At 36.7% G+C, this 27661-nt stretch overlaps 1 protein-coding gene across 1 annotated transcript in view; it reads right to left on the bottom strand.

Moving 5' to 3' along the window:
- LOC145996279 (uncharacterized) overlaps window positions 1–27661 on the bottom strand; it is a 174456-nt gene that overhangs the window by 36535 nt on the left and 110260 nt on the right. The window contains exon 4 of the mRNA XM_083132706.1: window positions 13085–13422. Within this exon, the coding sequence (XP_082988832.1) occupies window positions 13085–13422 (338 nt within the window). The remainder of the gene's footprint in view (window positions 1–13084; window positions 13423–27661) is intronic.

Here is a 27661-nt window from a genome sequence, read left to right on the forward strand (position 1 = left end):
TATTCTGCTGATTTTTCTCTCACCATTGATCTTTGTAATGCCCCGCCCCCTCCACCTTTTTCTCCAGCACATGCTTGGTTTGCTACGCGCGCATGCGTCTCAAAAACACACCCACGCATTTCTTCAAATGTATACCTGCACGCTGCGACATGCAGCATCTCGCAGTTCTTAGTCATGGAATCCTCTATTTCGATGCCGCTGAAAAAAAGATTTCAACCGTACACTAATTTCAAGGGGGTTCTTCAGAAAGAGAGCGATCAGCATTTACCTGAAGAACAAAAACAAGTAACTAGTCTTATACGCCAGTCGATATTATTTGATCACGTCTACTATTTGAATGCTTCGAAAACAAAAGTTATCTCAATCGGACTTTCCTCTCATCTGGATTTCCAACCTGTGGTCAGGCTACACAGAAGCGGGGCGGCCGGTGTTGAACTACAGTTGCAGGAGTGGCACGCTCTTCAGGAATTGTTTCCAGTAATCGACAATTACATCGCTATTCCAGGTGAGCAGCCTCGTGTTTCCTACCCACTAAGTGAGCAACATGAATTGCTGATAACCACACTGTACAATCGCCGTCAGATCATTATAAGGAAGAAACCAGCTTACGGTTCCCTGGAGATAGTGTTCATCGCAGAAAGTTCGTGGCGGAACTTTATGAAGATATTTGTGTGCATCGAGCATGCGAAAGTTATGTGTGAAACAGTGTCGCCGTATCTGAAATCATATTTTGGAAACTGTGTGGAATCTTGCATTCTCGACCTTCGCGAACAATGTTTCGGTTGCACAGATATTTCCCCTGTCCATGCATGTAATAAGGAGAAGTTTGTGCTTTCCCATCTACATGGATGTACAAAACCTGAGCCTTTGTCTATACAAAACATCGACGGAAAAAGACTTTCCAAATAAGTGTTTGTTTTTTGCGAGAACATGCTTGTGGAAAAAATAGTGAAACATTTTAATTCAGTGGTTGCAGCAGAAAATGGATATGATAGTGACACAATTCCTAATGTGGGTGAGTGAACAAATTTGAAGAATAAAAACTTGTTAAATAACATGCTGATAAACTGGTGACACAATATAAACATTTTACATATGTATGTTTGTGTGTGTGTGTGCGGCTCTTTTGAATTATGTAAATATTGGTAATAAACAGGGATAAAATATATGTCTTGGCTTTTTTTCACTTATCACCCCTTTAAAAATCCTCATGGTTTATATTTTTACTGGTAACAATTGTTAATAACAACATTAATAATTAACTATATAATGAAAAAAGTGTGTATTGTGGACTTGTCGAAGATAAAGCATGAGAGCTTTTCTTCACACTGGTAAAACTCGGTGTTAATAACAACATTAATAATTAACTATATAATGAAAAAGTGTGTATTGTGGACTTGTCGGAGATAAAGCATGAGAGCTTTTCTTCACACTGGTAAGAATCTGTGTTAATAACAACATTAATAATTAACTATACAATAAAAAAAATGTGTATTGTGGACTTGTCGGAGATAAAGCATGAGAGCTTTTCTGCACAGCGCTGGACACGCAAAGGCAAGTATCTTTATTTTCATTCTATTTCTAACAATGATTCACTATTTTTTCTTGTCACTATAAAAAACTAATTCAATTTTTCTTTTATCACATCTGTCGCCATTTTGCTTGTTTTTGTTTAATTCCTCTTTATGCATTGAGGTTAATCGAAACATAACTTTAGACTTTTACATGGAATTGAAACATAGAATCTTGCCTCCTTTGATTGAATCGATCCTGTGACTCCTCTTTGATCACAAAACAATAGTGACGGCCATCTTGCTTATTTTACCTACTCTTTATGCATTTAAGCTAATCGGTACTGGGGCCCCACACGGCAAAACAACAGATTCTAATTTATCTTTATACATTAGCGGTAAAGTCTTTGCGTTGTAATCAAAAGGCATTTTGTTTTGATTTTTAATATCTGTTCCTGCCTAAATACTAATGGGGACTCACCACACTTCTTTTTTTTTTTTTTAAAAAAAAAACAACATCATTATCAGCCAATTTGACATTGTGATTCGAACCCGGGGACCTTTTCATTACAGCATAAACATCCTATTTCCAATTAGTTCATTTTCTCTTTGTGCACAAAAAAGCTAATCGGAACTTTTAAACAAATACAATTGAATATCCAATTTTCACCAACATTGGGAATCGAACCCTCAACCACTTGGTTAAAACATCTCGCGGAATAAAAAACACGCGCCCGCGCCGCCCCGCTCCGCCCCGCCCCGCGCCGCGCCGCGCCCCCGGTCGCCGCTGCCGCCGCCGCTAAACACAAAACGCGGCCGCCATATTGATTTTATTCAAATACTATTTATGCACAGATGGACTAATCGGGACCTATAATGGCGGGACAAAACAAATGGCCTCATTTAACTACCTAGAAAATCGAACCCGCGACCTCTTCATTACCAGGCGACAACATTAACCACTAATTCAAGGCCGCCATATTGATTTTATTCAAACACTATTTATGCACAGATGGACTAATCGGGGACCTATAATGGCGGGGCTAAACAAATGGCCTAATTTAACTACCTAGAGAATCGAACCTGCGACCTCTTCATTGCCAGGTGACAACATTAACCACTAACCCAACTCGATTTTCGAACTCAACCATTTTGTTGGCTTTATGTACACACAGGCTAATCGAGACCATTCAATATTGACATCGTCGACTTGTAATCAAAGGGTCCCAGGTTCGATACTCGGTGGAGGCACATAGTGGTCCGAATCACCACTTTTCAACTGTAGGTCCAATCCTGATTAGTTTTACCGTGCATAAAATTGACTTAAAAAAACTAACTCAATCTATCAATCAATCAATATTGACTCTACCAGGAATCGAACCCTCGACGCCTCTTGTTTTACAGAGCAATAACCTTAGCCGCTAAACTTTCGGGGGTACAGCAAAATTCGGCGCCATCTTTAAATCATTTCTTCATGTGTTTGCATCATACGCAATGGTTGCGCGCGCATTTCCTCCACAGACACACACACACACACACACACAAACATACGCACGTGTTAGGTTAGCATACATCAAGAAACAACGTGACAAATCCATTGACCCCCCTCCCCCACCGCTTCCGATGCCTTCAACGTGATCAGACACGTTCTGCTGACTCAACAATAAAATCGCTCGTACCCCGCTACACCGGATGTAACATAACACCAGTCGCATCGAATTTTTGCTGACGCGTAGGAACGAAGTGCTGTCATTCTACTGAAGCATTTAATTATGATAGGCAAAAATAACACGGAAAATGCAGACGAAACTATGTATACGCAGTGGTTGTCCAAAGCAGTGCTGTATTATCTGCACGTCATGTTGTAACTGGGGTTCTCGGAAATTATTTGAAAATAAAGGAATTGAAATTGACCTGTACTTGAAAAGCTGGGACAGGAGACAATTGCGAACATATCGTTGCAGTTCTTTCTCGAAAGAGAATGGCTGGTTTAATAATAATATTCAAGATTTCATGACCAGGCTATACTCACTGAAAAAGGACATCGTATTGAATGAAACAGTAACATTAGCATGTCCACTTTTTTTTCTGGTTACATTTGACATTAATTCATTCTCAAACTATTTTCATCTTCTACCTTAATCGACTTGCACCTGTTCCAAATTTCACACATACATAATACCGATAATACATGGATGCATTGGGTAAGACGCTTCCTGATTTTTAGAAAAAAACAAAACAAAAAAAAAACAACTTTATTTATAAAGTACAATTTGAAACATTACTTTCATGGTAATATATATTTACCTCTCGAAAAATAAAGTAAGCAGACTCGTGCATTCTTCGTAATTTCCTTGCCGAATTACAGTGTTATATTCCCCATACCAATCTTCTGTCAATGACGTTTTCCCTGATTTATTAACAAATTTCATTTTGTTGATTCCACAGGGTGGAAACAGATGAAAACTTTTCATTTGTTCTGACCCATAAAACGATTTAGAACAACAAAAAAAAAAAAACACTGAACAGTATACCTTACTCTCTCGCATATTCCCCATGCTTTAAAGGACTTCAACACAACGTATCCTACTTAGACTACTTCTTAAAAATCCCACGAGATGGCATATCGGTTAATTTTAATTGCGAATTGGTAAGTACAAATGCTATAAATGATTAAATAAATGAGGGAGAGGTGTTGGGACGCTATCGAAGTTTTATCGATTTAAGATTTAGACAGGGGTGGTGCGAGGAGGTGCTTGCGCACCCCTTAATTTTCTTCTGCACCCATTTCAGCACCCCCTATCCAAAACCTATATTGTACCGAAAATATTACCTCTTACAGTGTCATATAATGTCATGTTGTTGTCATATTGAGGGCCGAATGTTAGGTACTGAAGTGAGACTACTATCACAATTTACAACAGGCAAGCATTGATCCTACTCTCAATGAGATTCCACATCTATTTTCCTGTACTGTAACTTCAGCACACCTTGTCTTCATTTGTTCAGATTTGTTGTTTGTGTCTGTTTGTGTTTTTCGAGAAATGTATATAGCTCAGTCAGGCTCACTGTCAGTTATATTTTTTCCTTTGCACTGTTTGTACATAGTTTTCTTGTCTGCCTACTTGTTCATCCTCGTTTCCTCAAGTTGAATGGGAACAAACATTTAAGTTGCTTTCAAGTATCATCAGGTTATTCAAGGAAAATTATTTAACAGGAGTTTTATCGTGACGGTAGTTTCTTTCTTGATTCGTTCTATTTGATCTAGGAACGTACCTTAGACTTTTTCAAAGACTGTTACGAAGATACCAAATATTCGCAAAGAAATGTTATAATTCGTTATTGGGGACAGTGCGGTCCAAGGAATTATAACTAAGAAGTTGCTATGCACTTATAGTCCTGACACCACAGCATCTGGGCAGACGAAAGGTAGGCAATGCATTATGTAAAACGAAAAGAGGGGTAACAAAGCAATGAAACATTTTCAGAAAAGTGGGGAGAAAAAAAAGTGAATTTATAATTACATAAAAGTGACTACATGATTTCGTATTTATTGTGTTATTTTATTTTTCAAATTGCAGAACTTTAGATTGCATACTACCGATTTCTTTCCTTTACCCAAAGCAGGCAAACTGAACACTCAGCAGTTGTTGTTAATTGTTTGACATTTGATAAATAACTGAATTGCGTAGTGTGGAGTGGACATGCAGTTTAAAATGAGATCTGAACCACTATGTGCCTCCACCACGAATCGAACCCGGTGTCCCTTGATTACAAGGCTCAAGCAGTTGAAAATACAGTGTGAATATTTTACAGGAATTCTGTGAATTTGTAGAAACAGAATATTCCAAATTATACAGTTACAGTAACAAGATTAGACTTTAGTAGAAATTTTTGAACACTTCCTTTTTAAAGAGTTTGGTTCTCACAATTGCTGAACTTAGTTTATGTTTACTAGACAAAGAACGGACGCAAGTGAGAGTCAGCTACAAATTCTCCCTTTCTTATGCTTCACCATCTTATCGCAACTAAAATCCATTGTTGACAGTGAAAATGCTGGCGGTGTCAACACAATGCAGCCAGCTGATTGATTCTTTCGCCTAAATAACGGTTGCTTTACTGGCTATTTATAACAGAGTAGATGTATTTTATTATATCAGTAAATATGTTTTCGATATATGCCTACATATATTTTAAGGAAGACTTTTAAAGGAAAAAATAGTTGTTACAAAAATAAAGAACCACGGCGAACCCTGGAGTTAAAAAAAAAAAGTACCAAGGTGGCACCCTGGCACCACTAAACCCCTGTTTTTAGTGCCAATAAATCCGCACCCCATTAATGACTCAGTTGGGAAAGTGATCGTGTTGAGCTCCCACATGCTAGGTGAGCATTGCTCGAATACTTAACGCACCCCAACTGATATGCCTTAAACGATGATTGTTATATGTAGAAGCATTCTCTAGGCAGCACATTGGCTATGGGCTTTGCTATAGCTACTCCTTCCAAAAAGGAGGACATTTACTAATTTCTGAAAAATCCACCTGGACGCCGGACATACACCTAAAAAGGAGGACATGTCCGTACAAAAGAGGACGTCTGGTCACCCTATTCACTCATCCCCATCTTCGCAAATTAGCCAAAACTAGCACAAGAAAGCAAAGTAAACACAAATCAAATCGATCAATCTCTTCTTCTCCTTCACGATTAACCACAAGGTAGCAATGTTAAATAACTCAGGCTGAATAATGTTTTCCATTGCAAAGCTTCAGAAACAGGATCCTCTCATTAGACTGATTTTGTTAACCTGATCCTTGAACCTGAACTTGAAGCACTTTCATCATTGGTGTGATTTTGCCAAGGCCCACTTCCAAATATAAATTCCACAGTTTGAAGATTATTTTTAGTTTTATATACATGTTTAAGTTCAGTGTCTCTTCCACTTATCCTGGCGATGAATGGTGTTACACATGTACTCCATACTCATGTATTTGAACTGGCTTGTAAGACTCTTTGGAATGAATGTTCCCCTTTGAATTTACATAGTCAACAAAAAGTAAGCTTTAGACAACGAAAAGCCACATAGAAAACCCCAGACATTGTTTACGATTGGCCGAAAATGCCAACAATCGAAAGGCGCATGACATTTCAAACTTTTCATTCCAGTTGAAATTAAAAGACTAAATAAAGAAAACCACGCTCAATTTCATGTTTCCTAACATAAAGTGTACAAAACCGCCTACGCTCACTTTCATTCTTAGTGTACTGAACTGTATTTTTAACATTTTAACCTTGTATATATTGGCGGTGATTGAGTTCCAAAACTAGAAGGGCAAAGACCGTTTACTTTCCCTTTGTAGATAAGATTTAGTAGGACTGCGCAAGAAAAAGTTGCAAAACGTGGGAGGTACTGCCCCCTCGCACCACTAATCGCCCCCACTGCTTGTATAAATGTGAAAAGCACGCCCCCTCATTTCCAAACTGATTCTAAAGGCATAAGTGGTGATGTTTCATTTCAACCCCATTGCAGCAATCACCCACAGACGTAAAGAAAAACTACATAACATCCATAACTAAAAATAAATAACAAGTCAATCAAATGAAACGATCCCCCATTCTTGTGTTAAGATACATACAGTCAACTCTCGATTCTACGACCCCGGGTATAACGACCCTCTCGAAGTAACGACCCTTTTCCCGGGAACCGTGAAAAATTTAGAAAAAAGTTGAAAAATTTGGGAAAAAAGTTAAAAAATTGAAGGAAATCGGCCGAAAAATGCGTTTTTTTTTTCTCATTCCCTTCACGAGCGCTCTACCGCTCACAATTGGGTCTGAACTAAAAATAGACACCACTACACCAGTTTGAGTGATATCCAATAGCACTTGACTTCTGCCCTTCCCTCCCTCAAGTGCACCAATGTTACTCCGCACCCGATGGCCGCTACCCAAGCCAGGCATGTTTTGCCACTCTTACTCTTGGATACATGAGAAGAGAAGATCGAATTTGCTTCGATGTTATTTTAAATCGACCTTGACTTGTTTCCTTGTCCTAAGAGGGGCTGAAAACTTGGGGGGGGGGGTGAGCAGACCGAAATGACCACTGGATTTGCAGTCTTTGCCATGTGTATGGCAGATCTCATCGATAAATACACCAGCTTGAGAGATAAGATCGCTGGAAGGTTCCAAAATACAGACGCGTGGCACCTGGAAGTCTGTCCAGCTCTGACCTAGAGTTCAGAAGGTTCCCGTGAGTGAGCAACTCTTGGCCTTGTAGCCGACAACTTCCGGTAACCGCTTTCATTCAAAACGTGTTCTTTTTTCCCTATAACACGTCATAAAAAAGCAAAACTGTTAGAGATAATCAAAACCACATAGGCCAACTAAAGATCGTCAACCCGCTTAATGTGTTGTCATCCAGGTTTCCATAAAAGTTTACTTCGATCTTACATGCATCATAATCCCACTTCATACTTTTTCCTAATTGTGTCGATGTCGTAATATCTGCCAAAAAAATGTTCCGTTGGCTGACTGACTTCTCCCTCTTTTCCTGTCAGCAAACGTGGGGGGAGGGGCAATGCCGATTGTTTCAGCCACGATTTTCTTGCTCGTGCGTGCACACGGGCTGATTACAGGCGAGGGTGGAAGAGGACCCACCCCTATTAGTTTCCTTTGACATCTGAAATGGGGCAACCAGTTCTGGATATAATCTTGAAAACGAACAAAAACCATAGAACAAGTAAAAAAAAAGTGACCCCCTTTCCCCAGCTCATTCTTCACCACTGGTGTGCACGCAATGTTGATAATTGCAGATTTAAGGTGCAATTTTTTTTATGCTGTTGTCTGCATAGGAAATGTTGCCCGTATTATTGTCTGTTGCATGGTAAAACGTATAGCAAGGGTAATTTCTTTCTTCTTTACACTGCTGTTAAAAGTTCCGTCTTATTTTTCTTTTCCGCCATCTGTTGCTCGAACTTCCAGCCGGTCTCCTTGTTTTTAGGATGCACCTGGCGCCAGTGTTTTGTCTAGCATCTGCAAAGCTCTTGCTTGCTGATAACAGCAATTACTCATGCAGCGCAAAGGAAAAGATTATTGTTTTGAATCTCGCAAAGCTGTTTTGATTTGACGATAACGAAATTCGATCTCCAGAAAGGAAAACAAGAGTTAAAACAACTTCATGTTCTGCGCCTTCTGTTCTGATAAGCAAAACTGTAAATTTAATTCGCATCAGCCTTTTCTTCAGAACCATTCAGGGGGAAAAAAATGTTAAATGTAGGAATGTTCGCTGAGACCGATTAAAAAGACATTATTCAAGGGGAAAACTTTTGGAGGAGTGGGTGTTTTACATCGAGAATAGTCCTAAATCCAACAATTAAATCGATTAACGTGAGAGTAAATAACGATCTACCATTTTGATACGTGAAAATGCGCAGTTTCATAAAGCTTGTTTTAAGTTCATTTTATGCTGATGGGCTAATCGGGACTAAATATACAGTTTAAAGTGAAATCCAATTCCAAACCCGAATGATTATCGACTGCGACGCTGTTTAATGACGTGTCCTAGAATACGCACTGAGTGAAAACAGATCGCAAGTTGCGTGTTTCCTTTTCACGCTGGATTACAATGCAAGTCAAGGAAGGAGTTTGGACTGCTCCTTTGAATGGGGGAGGGGGGGGGGGGTGAATGAAGTTAGTTGAAGCAAAGAAAACGTGACCTTTTTTTACGATGTATTTTACACTGCCGAACCAGAATGAAATTTACAGCCCCGCCCTTTTTTTTGTGCGCCTGGAAAGGTTGTGTTGTTTCTCCCGAAAGATCTAATCTTACCAGTTAATCTTGTAACAGACAATGCTCCAGTAGACCCGTATAAAATCCAACCTTCATTCTGCCAGATATCTCCCGACTTTTGTTGGCGCCAGTCTGACTGGTGTCAAGATTCTTTGAGTTTCGCTTGCAATAAGCGAGAGATTGTTTTCCTTTCCATAGGGGAGAGATTGTTTTCCTTTCCATAGGTCTCAGTGCAAACGAGTTTCTCATGAACTAGAATTGTAAGAATTTCCTGGGAGAGCAACAACTGTGCAGAATTGAAAGAAAGTAACATTATTTTAAATCCTTTTTTATGAAACGTTTTCATGTTCTATTTTCTTTTCCTTCTCACAACACGCGTCATGTGCATAACAGGTTGTATAACTATCAGGATACATGGTGTTACCATCTCCTAGGCATCTTTATGTCCGTTTGAGCTCCGTTTAAGCTGAAAATTAGTGCAAATTCCAATAACGACCCCTTCGAAACAACGACCCTTTTCCCAGGAATTGTGAAAGGTCGTTGTATCGAGAGTTGACTGTAGTAAGTATTGCTAGCTTAACTATGAAATTTTGTCCCCCAAAAATTCCCATGATGCAGGCACGTCATGAATCCCCCCTGTGGGCATCCCTGTCAAACACACAAGTACAGATCACCATCAGGATATGAATCTGTAATCACAGAATGCCTGTTATCGAGTGTTGTACACCTTGCAGAAGGAACTCCATTGGAACAAGTGTACCCTTTTGGTTCTTTGTCTCAACCAAAGAACTAGAGTGTCCATGGACTCACACTCCTTGGTTGTAAGGCTCTCAGTCAGTGACATTGAAAACATGTCAACCTCTTGAATACTATTGCCCTCACTGAAACATGATTCACTCTATCACCCCATTCCATTATCAATTTTCTTCTTTGAAAAGGAAACTAACTGTATTTGTCTATATTCAAGAAAATATCATTTTGCCTGTGAAAACCCACGTTTAGGGTACAGAATTGAAGAACAGAAGTGATATTCAGAAATACATTATGTAAAAAGTATGCATCTAATATGGTTCTCCCTTCACAATATAGGCAGAATGAAATTACTACTGATTAATATTAATCATACACTTCAAAGCTCATGTAGCATTAAGAACATTTATCTCTGAACAATATCTGAGTAAAAGAAAATTGCGAAAGGTACAGTGTAGCTGGGTATTGGTAAAAATAAAATCTACTGGTACAGATCTTGGTTCAAAAGTGATAAAGAGGAACTCTACTAGATCAATATACTAGGTGGTCACTCTAGGTTCATGATAAAATTGAACATATTTCCCAGTTTTGAAGGCAAACTTTCCAAAAATTCAAAGGTACAAGCTGATGCTTTATCTATTTCAACCTTATGTATTACCACCTTTCACCACCCACACACAAACACATATATTAACAAATTAATGGGTCTGTGTGATTCCATTGAATCCAAAAATTCTCATATAATTCAATGTAATGGTATGGTATACACTGTTTAATATATTCAATTTAAGGTGTAGAGTTTTCATTTGCCAATTTTAGGCTCTAACTATTATCTTGAAAAAGTAAATTATGGCATAATTAACATCAAAATGAAAAACCAAAACATCAATTTATGCATCAACGGTTAAAAATCTGGGCCTTACTTTTGATCCAAATTTTTCCTGGTCAGCGCATATCTCAGCGCAGTGCACAAAAGCACTACCAATAATGAGATCACTCTACAGGAGAAGATACTTTTTCACTAGAGAAACGAAATTATCTCTCATCGAAACTCTAATATATCCTATTTTTGATTACTGTGATGTGGTGTACAGAGTGAATTTACAACGTAAAATATCGAACAGAATAAAAAAAAAAAAGGTTTCTTGCATTTGTTACGTACTGTCGATCAGGAGAAATCAGCCCATCCTAACCTTGCTCAATACAAACAAAATCCTTAACATGTCTAGGCGACGTCTTCTGCATCAGTGTTCTACAATATATAAGGTGTTAAAATTGCAAACACCTAGCTATCTCCATGAGAAACTGACATTTTGAAATTCCATACATCCATACAATACTAGAGGTTGGCGGAAAATCGACATTCCCCGCCACTCTGCTGTCAGTTTCGAAGGCTCCTTCTCCCTCTGGTCTGCAAAGGTTTGGAATGCTCTTCCCGATTATGTTTCTTTTGCTACAACACACAAAAACTTCAAACATCAAACAAGTCGTATTATATTTATTGCAATTGAATTTGTTTGGTGTGTAATCTCCTCACATGCATAATATTTGTAGTATTTGTAGACAAAATACTTGATTCAAATTAAACAATTAATAGATTTCCCTTTCTAGTGTTTGTCCCCATATGTACTCTGAAGGAATCTTTACAGGAAAATCTTGTCACAAATTCAGTTTCTCTTTTGAGATGAAATATCCTCATATGACTTTCCAGACAAAACAAATATTACAAATTGAACAATTTAAAGGCTTCTGTTTAGCATGAATGCACATATGCAAATTAAGACATCTTTCATATCCGAAACATTTAATCAAATTGAACATTTAAAATATTACTCTTGACTGTTAAACTTCATGTGTACATTAAATGTACACCTCCAGACAAAACATCTTAGCAAATTCAACAATGGAAAAGCTTATCCGTTCTGTGAATGCTCACATGTGCATTAAGTTGGCCTTAGGAGCAAAAACTTTGTTGTAAATTGAACAATTAAAAGGGTTCACTTTTGAGTTAACATTCATATGTACACTAAGATCTCTTTTACAGGCAAAATAGTTATTGCAAATTGAACAAATGGAAAGGCTTTTCTCCAGTGTGAATCCTCACATGCTTATTAAGGAGATCTTTATGGCCAAAACCTTTCTTGCAAATTGAACAATTGAAAGGCTTTTCTATTGAGTGAACATTCATATGTAAACTACGATCTCCCTTATGGGCAAAATCTTTGCTGCAAATTGAACAATTGAAAGGCTTTTCTTTTGAGTGAACATTCATATGTACACTAAGAAGTTTCCTACCTGCAAAATTTTTGTTGCAAACTGAACAATTGAAAGGCTTCTCTTTTGAGTGAACACTCACATGCTTATTAAGATCTCCTTTACGGGCAAAATATTTATTGCAAATTGAACAACTGAAAGGCTTCTCTCCAGTGTGAACCCTCAGATGCTCATTAAGATTATATTTATGTGCAAAATCTTTGTTGCAAATTGAACAATTGAAAGGCTTCTCTCCAGTGTGAACTCTCACATGCACATTAAGTTCTCCTTTATGGGCAAAATATTTATTGCAAATTGAACAATTGAAAGGTTTCTCTCCAGTGTGAACCCTCATATGCACATTAAGATTATATTTATGTGCAAAATCTTTGTTGCAAATTGAACAATTGAAAGGTTTCTCTCCAGTGTGAACCCTCACATGCACATTAAGATTATATTTATGTGCAAAATCTTTGTTGCAAATTGAACAATTAAAAGGCTTTTCTCCAGTGTGAACCCTCACATGCTCATTAAGATGAACTTTTTGGGCAAAACCTTTGTTGCATATTGAACAATTAAAAGGCTTCTCTTTTGAGTGAACATTGATATGTACACGAAGTTCTTGTTTGCGGGCAAAATACTTATTGCAAATTGAACAATTGAAAGGCTTCTCATTAGTGTGAACTCTAACATGCTCATTAAGATGAACTTTACGGGCAAAATCCTTTTTGCAAATTGAACAACTAAAAGGTTTCTCTTTTGTGTGAACACTCATAAATGTTTTACGCTGAGCTTCATGGACAAAACTTTTCTTGGAAACTGCAGAATTAAAAAGCATTTGTGGTTCATCGGTTATCAAATCTCCGTTGTCAGAGAAAGTGTTGTTGGAGATGGGATCTATACATTGCTTTCTCCTGTTATTAGCTCTGGAACCATCAACATATGTCTTGCTTGGAAGGGTTTCTGGTGAAGGTTTACATTCAAAATTTTCTTCTCTACTGATACATTCTGTAATTTCTCTTGGCTGCTCTTGTTCACTTAACTTTCCTGCAGACACTGGCAAATGTGGAACTGACCTTGCAACATCTTGTATCTGTTCCTCCACACAGTTCTTGATCAGGTATCTGAAAAAAATATGATACAAATGTAGTTTCACTTTCTGAGTAAATAATAAGAATGACTGACATGTGCAAATCAATGAAAAGAAAGGAGAATAAAATGGACTGTTGTTGGTGATGTACTCTTGAAAAAGTAAATAAAAGTATATTATATGTAGAACTTTCAGCAAAAAAAGCAGGCTCCACCAGGACTCGAACCCACCTTTCTCTGGCATTCCATGCCATTGCTCTACCACTGTGCTCCCGAGCCGGTCTGGCTTTGCCTGATTTTGACCTCAGTGGTCAAGGTCAAACTTTGGTCTTACACTCATAAGTTTCTTGCAGGCAGGGAACCATTCTGTGGATTGAACATTTGTAAGTAATTCATTCACAGTAGTCAGAATTGGGGGATGCCTCAAATGATTTAGTTGTTACATTCGCCTTACATATTCAGCTACACACTGTGTCTGCTCCAATAAAATTTATTAGGCACAAATACATGTTACCCTTCACCCTTCTCTTTCTTTACAATTCTTCCAAGATTTTAAGTACTTGTAAAGATGAATGTCATAGAATTTACAAATTGCTTCTATAAATATTCACTACATATTAAAATTACAAAAAGTCATTGTAAAAGGGCAAAATTCTTTTAAAAAATTCGACAATTGGAAAAAGAAGCTTCACATATTTAGGGATTTTCTGAGTTTTCAACATGCCTATACGTGCTCATTTATTTCGGTCCCCACCTCCTTCTTCTTCTTCTTCTTCTTCTTCTATGGCACTGCAGCCCGATATCGAGCTCTGGTCTCCATGCTTCTCTGTCCAAAGATTTCCTCCTACAATTTCTCATTCCTAACATTCCTTTCACATCTTCTTCCACAGCCTCCATACATCTTCTCTTGGGCTTCCCTACAGATCTTCTACCTCCTATTGTACTATATGCATCTAACTTTGGTATGCATCCATTCTTTGGACATGTCCTGCCCACTCTAGTCTTTTAAATTTTATAAAGTGGGATATACATAAATCTTTGTATAGATGGTACAATTCATTGTTATATCTTAGTCTCCATACATCTCTGTCTCTCACTGGCTGGGCTGGTAGCTCAAAGTGTGTACTTATACCTGATGAAAAAATTGGGATGGGCGGTTCAGAGACAGGGTGATAAAAAAATAATTTGCATCAAATGACATTAAAAGTTAATCTTATTAAAAATGCTTATGTATTTAGCACAAAGCCTGAAGTACAATATGTTTTAAGGTATAATATTCAAAATTTCTGTTCACTATGTGTGAAGATAAGCATAGGCGTAACCTGTCGGGGGAAAGGGAAGCATTTGACCCCTCCAAAATCCATAAATTAATTAAAATTTACAAATAATAATTGCAGCGGAACCCCGATTTCATGTTCCTTGATTTTACATTGTCCTGCATTTTATATTCAATCTTGGTGGTCCCAACAGAGCAAATTGCTATGAAATTTTCCTCCGTTTTACATTTTCTCGCATTCTAAGTTTTTCAGCTTGGTCGCCTGAATAACATAAAATCAAGGTTCCACTGTATCTAAGTCAGTTTCAACTGTCTTCAATTTTTTAAGAAATTTAATCATCATTATTAGCATTCCCAAGTTTAGCAAATTATCTTTGGGAACATTCTTTTTGTGCATTTTATCTCAATACGGAAGTTCTTTTTGGCTACTCTTCACGGGGATACGTAATATGAAGTTAGACTTAATAATACACATTTGTGCTGATTGAAGTTTTTCCATGGAGATTTTTTCATATACCACAGAAACGGTTGCGACGGGCTGGTTGGAACAGTTAAAACAAGTGCGGCAATGATGTACCAATTAGAAATATTATTCAAGGCATAAATTTCTTATTAATGATGTAAGGTGAAATGACAAAACGCGCAGTATGATGTGTCAGCGATTGCAAAATACTAAACAACAGAACCAGGAAAATTAAGTATGCATTATTTTGAACTTAGGCTACAGGTTCGGTAAGTTACTATTACAAGTAACAGAGTTACAGTTACTCATTTAAAAACTAACTCAGTTACAGTTACTGGTACTTTGAAAGTAATTATGAGTTTCTTTGCAATTACTGTGAAAGTAACTTGCAGTTAACAATCTGATTTGTGTAAAAATTAAACAAAATCAATGATCGTGAAGACTTGAGTGTTTTATTTATGTTTCTAGTACAGAATATGCCTTCATATATTTACATTATTACTGCAAATAAATGATGGAACACAGAGTCAGCCTTGCTTGAACGATTTTAATTAAGAAATCATTAGTATGCTAACCACGGTATATTGAATATGGTGTCATTGCACCTATTTCTTTCTCCTCCATTCCAAGATCAACAAGGCCCACTCCTTTGACAATGACTTTTTCTTAGCTCGAGAACCACATTCCAAACGAACGCAGCAGACCACCAAAAACACTGAAGTTTTCACATGTCATTAAAAATGTATTGAAGTAAAGCGTGGATGTTCTATTGTTAGCATGCAACAAAGCATAGCTTCCTTGCCAGGCCAGCAATTCCAGTCGCTAGTTACAGTTAGAATTCCTAAATAAAAAGTAACTGTTGCTTGCAACCAGTTACTTTGAAACACTAGTTGTCAATGCAAAAATAATAAAAGCTGATGAAATAAGCTTTGTATAACTGTGTGGTTTGACTGTTGTGAAGAAGTTTCTTTCTGAATTCCAAATCTAAACAGTTATGTAGTAGCTTGTGTGTGTGACTAAAACTTGTTTGTAAGATTGTTTCAAAAGTCCATGGAAAACAAGGAAATGCAACAATTAAATTCTTGCATCCACTTGGTCCATCAACTTCCTACTACTGGCCACAAAATATTCTGTGTCCAGTGGACATTAACAACACAAATGGAAGGACATATGTACTTAGTGATAAGTCAAATACTTTAGTGTGTTCAAAATGGTCAAAATATTCCTCTAAAATGTGAAGGCCACAATTGATAGTACATGAAACTTTGGCAATCCATAGAGTACAATAGTGTAATTATTATTATTACTATCTTCATGGGCGTAACTTGGGAACTATCTTTGGGTTGAAAGAATCACAAAGTTTTCCATACCATAAAAATAGTGTCCAAGATTATTTGCTAAATACATTTGAAAAATCACAATTATTACTCTTAATTTGTTTGTTCCTCAAGTGCCAGAAGGTTCACAATATATATTAAACTGGAAAATTTTAATTAATCTATAAATTTTGCAGGCGTCAAATGCTTCCCTTTCCCCCAACAGATTACGCCTATGCTTATCTTCACACATAGTGAACAGAAATTTTGAATATTATACCTTACAACATATTGTACTTCAGGCTTTGTGCTAAATACATAAGCATTTTTAATAAGATTAACTTTTAATGTCATTTGATGCAAATTATTTTTGTATCACCCTGTCTCTGAACCACCCATTCCAATTTTTTCATCAGGTATTAGTACACACTTTGAGCTACCTACATATAAAATTCGGGGCAAATTGAAGGGGGGGCATTGCACGAAATTCTCTCTTGAAGTTAGTCATTTTTCTTCTAAAAAATACATGAAACTATACATAAAAATACATGGTTGTTAATACAATCATCTGAAACCTTATTTAAGTGAAAATTTACACTATTTTGAACAAAAGGAAAGAAACTTGAAGTTAATACGGCAAACCTGAGGGAAGATACCATCATTTATAACCTAATGCGTGTCATTCAAAGTGGAGCCACAAGTGGGGAACATGGAGATTTTAAAAATTAAAAAAAAATTAATTAAACTCATAAAAATTGGGGATGGTGGGTGACATTTTCACAAAATTCTGGATGATTTGACATGGAATGAACCTAATATCAGTGTTCCAGCACTCACAAATCTCTGAACCAACTTCCTAAAAACAAGCAATTTCTTTTTCATTTTGCTTGATTACTTTCCCCTCTACCATGTTGCCAACCCTTCACTCGAACCCAGGTCTCTGGCGTACCATGCCATTGCTCTACCACTGAGCTGCCAAGCCGGCCTGTTTTCGCTTGATTTTTCACTTCCGCTGTTTTACCTGTGTAGAATCCATAGAATCCAGTCGAGCCTGCATTTTTCGCCTAAAGTTCTATGTAATACATCTCCTGCATGTGCCTAATTTAATGTATATTATTCCTTCAAGAATGAATTCATAATATTTTTTTACCATTTAGTCAAAAAATATTCATATTTTTGCTGTAATTCTTATTACATTGGTCATAAAGCTTTGTGCATATCAATAGTGTGAAAATATGTTGTCACTCCCTCTCACTTTTACATTCACTCATTCTTCATTTTCTTCTTCTTTCTGTTGCAGGGTAAACATACATATCTACTTGTGACCAGTGATATCCATTTGACTAAGGGATGACACTGCACAGTGTCAAACTCAAGGTCAACCTCCAGCATCACACGTCCTCAGCCTCTGAACTCCATTTAGGCCTCTTCCTCATTCTCATTCTCATTCTCAGTGCTCAAGGTCGACCCCTGGTCTTACATGGACTCACTCTCATAAGTCTCTTGCAGGCTGGAAACAAGTCTGAGGGTTGAATATTTGCAAGGGTAATTCATTCACAGTAGTCAGAATTGGGGGATGCCTCAAATAATTCAGGAAATTATTTAGATGTATTTGCCTCACATTTTCAACTACACACTATGTCCACTCCAATAAAATTTATTAGGCACAAAAGTCATTGTAGAAGGGCAAAATTCATTTAAAAAATTCGACAATTGGAAAATAAAACTTCACATATTTCAGGTTTTCTGAGTTTTCAACATGCCTGTACGTGCTCCTTATGTCCACACCTCCCTCAGTTCAAAATTCAGGATAAAGTATTCTGATATTTTAAATATTAGTGTGACATATTTTTCTTTTTTTTTAAAAAAAAATCTTAAGTTTAAAATAATTATCAATCCATAAGTATCACATGTTTTTCTGGGCAATCTTAAAAATGGCCATCTCCATAAGCTTCAAGATACTCCTTTATTATTACCTACTAGCAAATGCATTGGTCCCACACTGTGGCTGTGTGGTCTAAAACATCAATCAGGCTCCTGGGTAAGTGTAACAACTTTTCTCATGAGATTTCGGCCAGTGAATGGGACCAAGGTCACCTAACATCATGAGAAAATTGGGGAGCTATGAGTGAGTAGCATAACCCAGTCATCGAGACATGCAACAACGACTGGGGGATTGTTGTGCTGACAACACATCATTCCGTAAGTGGTTGGATGATCGCCCACCTCTGCTGAAGAATGTGGGAGTGAAGCAGGCAGTCATTATGTAGGCCCTGACCCTTACAGGCTGTTGCACCACAGGTTGAGGGAAAAAAAGCAACTGCATTCAACGCAATTTTTATTGTATAAATAAGCCAAAATTATATCATCTTTGAAGATATTATCAATGTACATTAATATTTCTATTTGGTGTCTGTTGCCATTGAGTCTCATGTTAATAATAAGGGAACCTATTATCTTGTAAGTACAAGTGCTAAGCAATTATTTTGAATATCCATACGGTTGTTTTATTTCTTATGCAAAAGTAGAAAAGTGGCCAATATCACATAGAACAAGGAGTCTACTTGGAAGATTAGCTGTAGCTGTAGGGAAGCTATTCTTAAAGTGTAGTCATCTGATTACTGCTCATACATATATTTGATCAATACTGGTTCAGTACCAAAGCAAAAATAGTGACAGGATAAAATTAAATGTTGTCTATTAATTAGATACAACAAATTTTATAAAAATTCATAAAAATGAAAGTGTGCTGTATTTGATGAAAGGATGAACCTAGATATATAGCTCAGTGTAGGTGCGAGAACATAGAGCATAACCCTCGACAGTCAAAATTGGACAGGCCAGACTCAAGACTTATTAATGATTGTGAATGCTGAAACTAAAAAGCCTTGGAATCTTGCCACCCTTTGGTGTGGGGATACTCAACTTTGAAGTAAAGGAGTCGCTTGGTGGGGTTTATTGCCCATGTCTTCTGTAAAAATTGTTCTTAATATGATGAAGTGACATATGGTAAATTCCCAGTAAAAGCAGAGAAAGAAATGATGACATATAAACTGGGAACCTTTTATCAAACGACAATTTTAGAAGTATTTATTGCTTAAGGCAAGAAACAAAAGATTCAGAAAACGACAAAATCTTTAGTATGCTTCAAACACACAAATACAGATCACCATCAGGATATGAATCTGTAATCACAGAATGCCAGTTCTCGAGTGTTCTACACCTTTCAGAAGGTACTCCACTGGAACAAGTGTTCTCTTTTGGTTCCTTGTCTCAACCAGAGAAGTAGAATGTCCATGGACTCACACTTCTTGGTTGTAAGGCTGTCAGTAAGTGACTGTGAAAACATGCCAAACTCTTGAACACTATTGCCCTCACTGAAACATGACTCACTTCATCACCCCATTCCATTATCAATTTTCATCCTTGAAAAGGAAACTCACTGCATTTGTCCGTACTCAAGAACAGATCGTTTTGAATTTGAAAACCGTATCAATCCCTAAGATTGTATGTTTATTTTATTAAGTCTCTCTGAACGCTTCATGTTGACCAGGGCATTCACTTGTTTTTCTCAGCTGTCTCAAGCCTCTTAGGCATGTTTACAATGCATTGTGTTGTGCCATGCAAACCTCCTGAGCATTCAGGAAACAGGTAATACTTCTGGTTATGGTGTCAGCGGTTTGCATGGTAGCAATTATGGCCTGGGAATATAGAGGTGAGACAAGCTGGGAGGTGACTGACTTGGGGGATTGAGTGGAGAGAGAGAAGGTGGTCAGCAAGGCAGTAGGTGAAGAGTAGAACGACGCTCTGGTCGACAAATAGGAGAGAAGCTTACAGAGGACTTCGCTATTTTCATTCAGCTAAAGACTTCAGATAGACAGGTAATTATCCTACACCCAGCCATGATACAGGTTCAATGGTTCGCAAAACCCAATGAGTGACCATTGTCTTTTCAGTAGTTTAATTCCTTTGTGTAATTTGTACCTTTTGCATTGCCAAGCGATAACTCGCCATGCTAATGACGAGTAGTCTCATCAAGAGGATGAATGATGAGTAGTTTACATCACCCCATCAATTAACTGGTTAACCTTCTAGATACTCTTAAGATCTCACGAACTTTAAGGTTCGTTACGTGGTGGAGATGCTGCCCCGCATCTCCACCACCCCGCCCTTTCCTCCAACTGTTCTTATTCCACATATTATACAAAAAGAAGTTCAAGATGTATCCAGAAATATTTTAGTTACTAAAGACGACAGTATAGATTTGCCGAAGAATATTGTATCCGTTAAAGATAGAGTTCAGGAATTTGCCGTAAGCAAGGATCCTAATTTTGTTCAAAACAGCCGCAAAATGGAAAGTGAATTGCCTATTTCACACTGTGTTCAGCCAGTTGTAAAAGTTAAAGAGTTATTTGCGAATCAGTCACCAGTAAAAGTCGAGAAAGTTTCAAGTGTTACTTTAAAAGCAGAAAGTAAGCCAAATTCTCAGGTTTCCGAACCTGTTGTATCGTTTACAGACCATATTTTTTACGACTTCACGTTCGCCTAGAATTTTTAAATTCATTACGATTTAAATTTTAAGTATAATTCATTTCTTACGTTTGATTGTACCTTATGCAAGGTTTATTAGTCATTTAGTTTGCTAGCAGCTTTCCAAGTTTTGTTATTGTACGAGCACGGAAGTGTTCAAGTAAACACACTGTCGCAAGCGCGACGATATTTTTTTCCTTTCCATTCCGCCTATGATGTAATTTTCAAAAGTCCTTGACTTCCATTTCGATTCTCGCAGTGCTTACTAGACTTTGTTTGTAGTAATTTAAAGTTTTGTACACATTAACGCGTCATGTTGGTAGTTAGCGAATCATGGCGTTGCATTTTCTTCCTCCGTTCCTTTGCTCGCTGCCCGAAGCAGCGATTTTCCCCCTCCACCTCTCCGACGGCATCCCGAATGTACCCGAAGATGTCGACCGAAAACGCCGACAGGCGAGCCTACGATTTTCTTCGCTGTAGAGAAATTAGTTCAGTCCTTCCAAGCGACCACGAAAATGCAACTTTGCAGGAACTTTGTCAGCGAATTCCTTTCTCCGCACTGTAGCTCTCTCCCGAGTACTTTGAACACGCTGGAAGCTCAGAAAACACTTAGCATAGATTTTCTCGAATCAGTGGCGTTCGTTCTTTAAAATTTTATGGGAACAGTTTAGTTACGCATATAGCCATCAGAATTTGATTTTCACGATAGAACTTTATGTCAACAATGTTAGGGATATTTTTTGTTACATAAATAACTTTTGCCATAAAACGTCGCATTTATGCACTTCAGGTTAATTACAACCAATAATTTTACAAAGGAACAACAAGACGAATTTTTTGCGTTTTTCTCGCAAAATTTTCCCGTTTTTCATAGAGATATTTATAGTAAGTAAATGTTTTGGGAAATCGACGTACATTTGGTTTAAATCAGGATAAAGTCAAACGAAATTTTGATAAAATCAGGGAAATTTCTACTAAAGGGTAATTTTAGCACTTTATGCACTTAGAGTAATCAAAATTTGTCAGCAACATGCCAAGCTAAGCCGCCTCGGTGATTGGCACAGGCATGTGCAGCAAAAGTCGCCACGGCATCGTTAGCCTTTCCAAATTTAAACAGCGTGGTTTACCACAAATGTTATAATTTGAGAAATTATTATTATTATTTATTATTAGGAAATTTAGCTCACTTACCCAATTTGCACCTTATTCGACCATGCAGCAATAAATTCATTACTTCTTACTGATTAACTTCATGTTAATTTTAGTACAGTAGGTAATAATTTGTAATTTGTATTTATATTTTAATATATTGCATAACTATTCTCTATCTATTTTGTTTGGACATACCTAAGGGATTGACACACCATTCTTATATGAGTCAAGTATACCTTTCCGCGGCGGGTCTGTTTACACGACCAAGTGATTTGAGGTATACGGCGGACTCAAGAAGTTTTGAGTGGTCAAATTTCTTTTGTTTAAAGAAAATTTGAAATTGAGAAAGTTTTTCATTATTCTTATTTTGTTTAAAATTTGAATATCACCTTTTTAATTCCCTAATGCTATATTTTGTTACCACCTGGAGTTTCGACGAAACTCAGAAGTCGCATTTACTGAAATTTTGTTTTATATTGCATTATATTGAACCACGGCAAATTGCACCGGCCTATTGTTTATTAGGAGGCCATTAGAGGCTTGTCAAAGCAACCTCTTAGGACACTAATAGCTTGCTTTGCACAACACAAATTTTATATATTTATTTTAAGGGTTCACAACATAATAATTTTTTACATTTAAACAGAATTTAGAACATGCTTGCAACACTTACTTTTGTTTATTAATTTTACATTTTGTAATTTTGAAGTGAAGTCTATTACTGACAATAAATTATTTCAGTTTATTAGAACACGTAATGGTATTTTAATATCAGGTTCAGGTCAATTTATTGTTATTCAGAATTTAAATAATAATTTGAACACCCACAGATCAATTCAGCTAAACGAAGGGCAATCTATATTTTTTAATTATCAGGATTTTTCGCAGATTATTGTGGATCAACAAATTTTACATACAAGAATTTTAGCTTTCGAACAAGTGAAAATGGAGGAAATTGAGTTACCACTTAATATTCCCAAGAATTTATCTGATTTTACTATTCCTCAATGGACTCCGCTTGAACTTGCTTTAAAGCAACTTAATCAATCGATTAGTAAGGGCATTTCATTTCAGGAATTAATTTTAAACCATTTGCCCATGTCTATATTAGTTTTTGTTATTTGGAATGTTTTACTAACCACAACCCTAGGATATTATTTCTTTAAGCATCATCAGCTTGCGAAACAGATTCATTTAGAGCAGTGCAATAATAATTAATAGGTTAAGGCAACACATTAATCATGGACATTAATATTTTAATTACGGTTGGATATTTTATTTCAATTTTCCTTATTTATTTTCAAAGAGTTATGGCAATTATTTTATTTATTTATTTAATTTATTTTATTTTGATGAGACAATTTAATTTGATTTTAAAGAAAAGGCAATGGAAATAAGTTGATATTGTGTACTTGCATGAACATGAATTATACATTTCCTATCCTTCACTATTTCCTTTCTTTGTCATAATTTTCCCTTTATTCAACCTAACCTGTCTATACGGAACACCATGGACAAGCAATGCCTACACCATCCATGGGCATTTTTCATGACAGACATCCGCAGGCAGTCTAATATTACCAGGCAGAAAGACTTATTACCATTCTACGAGGGAGACATGCAGACATTTCTGATTATTACTACACGGTGACTACCTTTTACAGGAAGGATGTAATCAACCATACATTTCCCAGTATAGCAGACTATACATTATCAACAACACCTAGTGATGGAGCTAGATAAAATTTCCCTCCACACTGTTTGCAGTTCGAACAACAACTTTTCCCTATCTCCCAAGTTCTACGGGTAATTTCCACATTTTTTACATTGCCCCAATGCAGTCAAGACGACAAGCAATCCAGAAAGAAGAAAAAGCATAAAAAACATACATTCTACAAACAGCAGTTCCGGTCACAAACAATAATTACAGAATTGTGCTACAGTGTTTCTACACATACACATGCGAGCTCCTATCATGTGTATCTATTTGGTCATCTAACATGCATTATGGGAAACAATACTTTTCCATAGCCCTTATACACATTTTCAGTTTTGTGCCATGCATGAGAACCAGTTTTATATGCATTCAAGTTTACATTATACTACAAGGAAGCGACAAGCGCCAGTGGTGTCAATTGACCATTGCTAGCTTTAACTAGTGCATAATTTTTTTTTAAGAAGAAGCTTTTACAATGGATATCCAATTGAACATGCAAGCAATAACAAGCATAACTACAGCACTTTCGAACATTTTAGAAAGCATGCTTTAGTGCCAATGTTTTATGCATATGTTTATCCCAAGCAGTAATTTTTTTTCACCAATATGGAATATCAAAAGCGACACATTTGTTCGCAGAACATTTTTTGATATTTATAACTCGAGAACATACTTTTTGACACTTGCAAGATTATTAATTTTTGTGTGCAGTCATACAAGGGTATTCACCAAGCCATATATATGTATACAGTGTACAGATTAACGTAGAAAAGAAAATTGAACGCTATAGTTATGTTTTACCAGCGACAGTTATCAGTGTAACCAATTATATGCATTGAATATTGTATTATAATACATTGGAATGTGCAACATAGCCGTGCAAGTTCATATATTCAACGATGTTAGGAGTGAACTGGCTACGTAGTTCGTAAAACATACTACACTTTGATATGATCAGGCTTTCACACAGACAAAACAGTGAGATGTATGTATTGTGACAGTGTTTTACATGCCTACTTACGTTTACTTACTTGTGCACCTTTTTAAGGTTTTGTTATTTATTTGAAGAGTCTATATCGAGTGGCAATATAAACAAACATTGTGAATTCCGTTCTACCTTGCGAAGACGCTCCAGCCATTTGCCTCGCTGGGCGACACAGAGTAGAAACCGCTTGGCAAGGCATCACAGACTATTGACTAAGCGCTGGCGGATGAGCAATTCTACATAATAAACATTATGTACGCACAAAGGTGGTACATTAAGAGTGTTATCGCCTAACGACACGAACTTTTGTGATTTCTAGTCTTATAATAGTACATATTATTGTTTTTTACATCGTATAAACATACGAATTTGTTAGTATTAATGGTATTATTCATTATAAAGTTTAGGAAATGAAAATTTTCTTTCCTTCAGGATGCGGCAAACAAGAGAAAGTTATGTTTTGGTGGATTTCTTTTGTACATTTGGTTTTTTAAGAAAATATATGGGATTGGCGAACCTGAGTCATGTCAAGCTTTGCGATTTGACTTTTAAATTTTCAAAGGAGAAAATTTTTCTCCGTCGGGGCGAACGTATCAATCCCTAAGATTGTATGTTTATTTTATTAAGTCTCTCTGAACGCTTCATGTTGACCAGGGCATTCACTTGTTTTTCTCAGCTGTCTCAAGCCTCTTAGGCATGTTTACAATGCATTGTGTTGTGCCATGCAAACCTCCTGAGCATTCAGGAAACAGGTAATACTTCTGGTTATGGTGTCAGCGGTTTGCATGGTAGTAATTATATTAAACACACGATTCGGCGATTCGGCATCGAGGAAGAGCTCGATGGCCAGGGAATATAGAGGTGAGACAAGCTGGGAGGTGACTGACTTGGGGGATTGAGTGGAGAGAGAGAAGGTGGTCAGCAAGGCAGTAGGTGAAGAGTAGAACGACGCTCTGGTCGACAAATAGGAGAGAAGCTTACAGAGGACTTCGCTATTTTCATTCAGCTAAAGACTTCAGATAGACAGGTAATTATCCTACACCCAGCCATAATACAGGTTCAACGGTTCGCAAAACCCAACGAGTGACCATTGTCTTTTCAGTAGTTTAATTCCTTTGTGTAATTTGTACCTTTTGCATTGCCAAGCGATAACTCGCCATGCTAATGACGAGTGGTCTCATCAAGAGGATGAATGATGAGTAGTTTACATCACCCCATCAATTAACTGGTTAACCTTCTAGATACTCTTAAGATCCCACGAACTTTAAGGTTCGTTACGAAACAAAGGTTTAGGGTACAGAATTGAAGAACAGGAGTGATATTCAAAAATACTTTATGTAAAAGAGTATGCATCTAATATGGTTCTCCCTCCTTCACAATATAGGCAGAATGAAATTACTATTGATTAATACTAATCGTGCAGTTCAAAGCTCATGTAGCATTAAGAACTTTTATCTCTGAACAATATCTGAGTAAAAGAAAATTCCGAAAGGGGCAGTGCAGCTGGGTATTGGCAAAAATAAAATCTACTGGTACAGATCTTGGTCCAAAAGTGATAAAGAGGAACTCTACTAGATCAATATACTAGGTGGCCACTCTAGGATCATGATCAAATTCAAGTATAATTCGCAGTTTTGAAGGCAAACTTTCCAAAAATTCAAAGGTACAAGCTGATGCTTTCTCTATTTCAACCTTATGTATTACCACCTTTCACCACCCACACACAAACACATATATTAACAAATTAATGGGTCTGTGTGATTCCATTGAATCCAAAAATTCTAATTTAATTCAATGTAACGGTATGGTATATACACTGTTTAATATATTCAATTTATGGTGTGGAGTTTACAATTGCCATTTCACATACTCAGCTTTCAAATACATCTACAAACAGAAGTCATAAATGTTACGGAATATACTATTCTACAAAAAAATTGTTAATTGCATAAGAATTTCAAACTCAAATTTACACAATCAATTTCATGATATCTTGCAATAATAGATTGTTCTGCAAAGGGCACTAACAAAGTAAACGTATTGAGAGAGAATTCTGTTACATTTTCAATGTAGTTTTCATTTCTTTCCTTCTTTGATAAACTGTGAAAAACTTACCTCGGGGCATTTCTAAATGTATGAATACATTTGCATTTTCGAAAGTTGCAATTGTTTACATAGAATTCAGGCATAATTAGCCACTCGGATTTAGTATAGTTGCTGCAGAAAACATATATTTGAGTATGTATAAATGTTCTGAATGTGTATAACTGTCACAGTATTGTACCATCACGATTAAAGGGGACAGACTGTAAGATTATTAGCATATCTGTCCTAATTATGATATTCAATAAATCTGAGGCTCAGCATTTTGTTGAAACTTCTTTACATAAACTACACATGAATGCTATAGGAAGATAGAAGGCTTCTCCTTCATGTGAAACCTAATATGTAAATAATATGTGGAACTTTAAAGTTGGGATTTAAAAGGGTTCTCATTGTGATGAATATTTAGAACTGTGTTTCAAAACCAATCTTCTGAAGTGTTCATAATAAAATCATATATAGTGTTTTATTATAAAAAGACAGCATATTACACACATTTCTCAAGAATGGAAATTTTCTAAATATACTCGTGTTACATGTTATAACTTACAGAATTCTTCAACATGCATAAAACAATATGTTCATTCTCATTCACTCAGAGAAACTCTAAAACAAACCCAAACTTAATCACAAATTCTGTGTCATTCAAAAGTGTGGAATAACCCATATAATTTCATCAGATATCACTGTACACGAGTGGAAACATATGAAGTAACTAGAAGATCACTTGCA

The sequence above is a fragment of the Lepisma saccharinum genome, chromosome 12 (genome assembly GCF_977018435.1).
Source record: "Lepisma saccharinum chromosome 12, izLepSacc3.1, whole genome shotgun sequence".
NCBI classification, from domain to species: Eukaryota; Metazoa; Arthropoda; class Insecta; order Zygentoma; family Lepismatidae; genus Lepisma; species Lepisma saccharinum.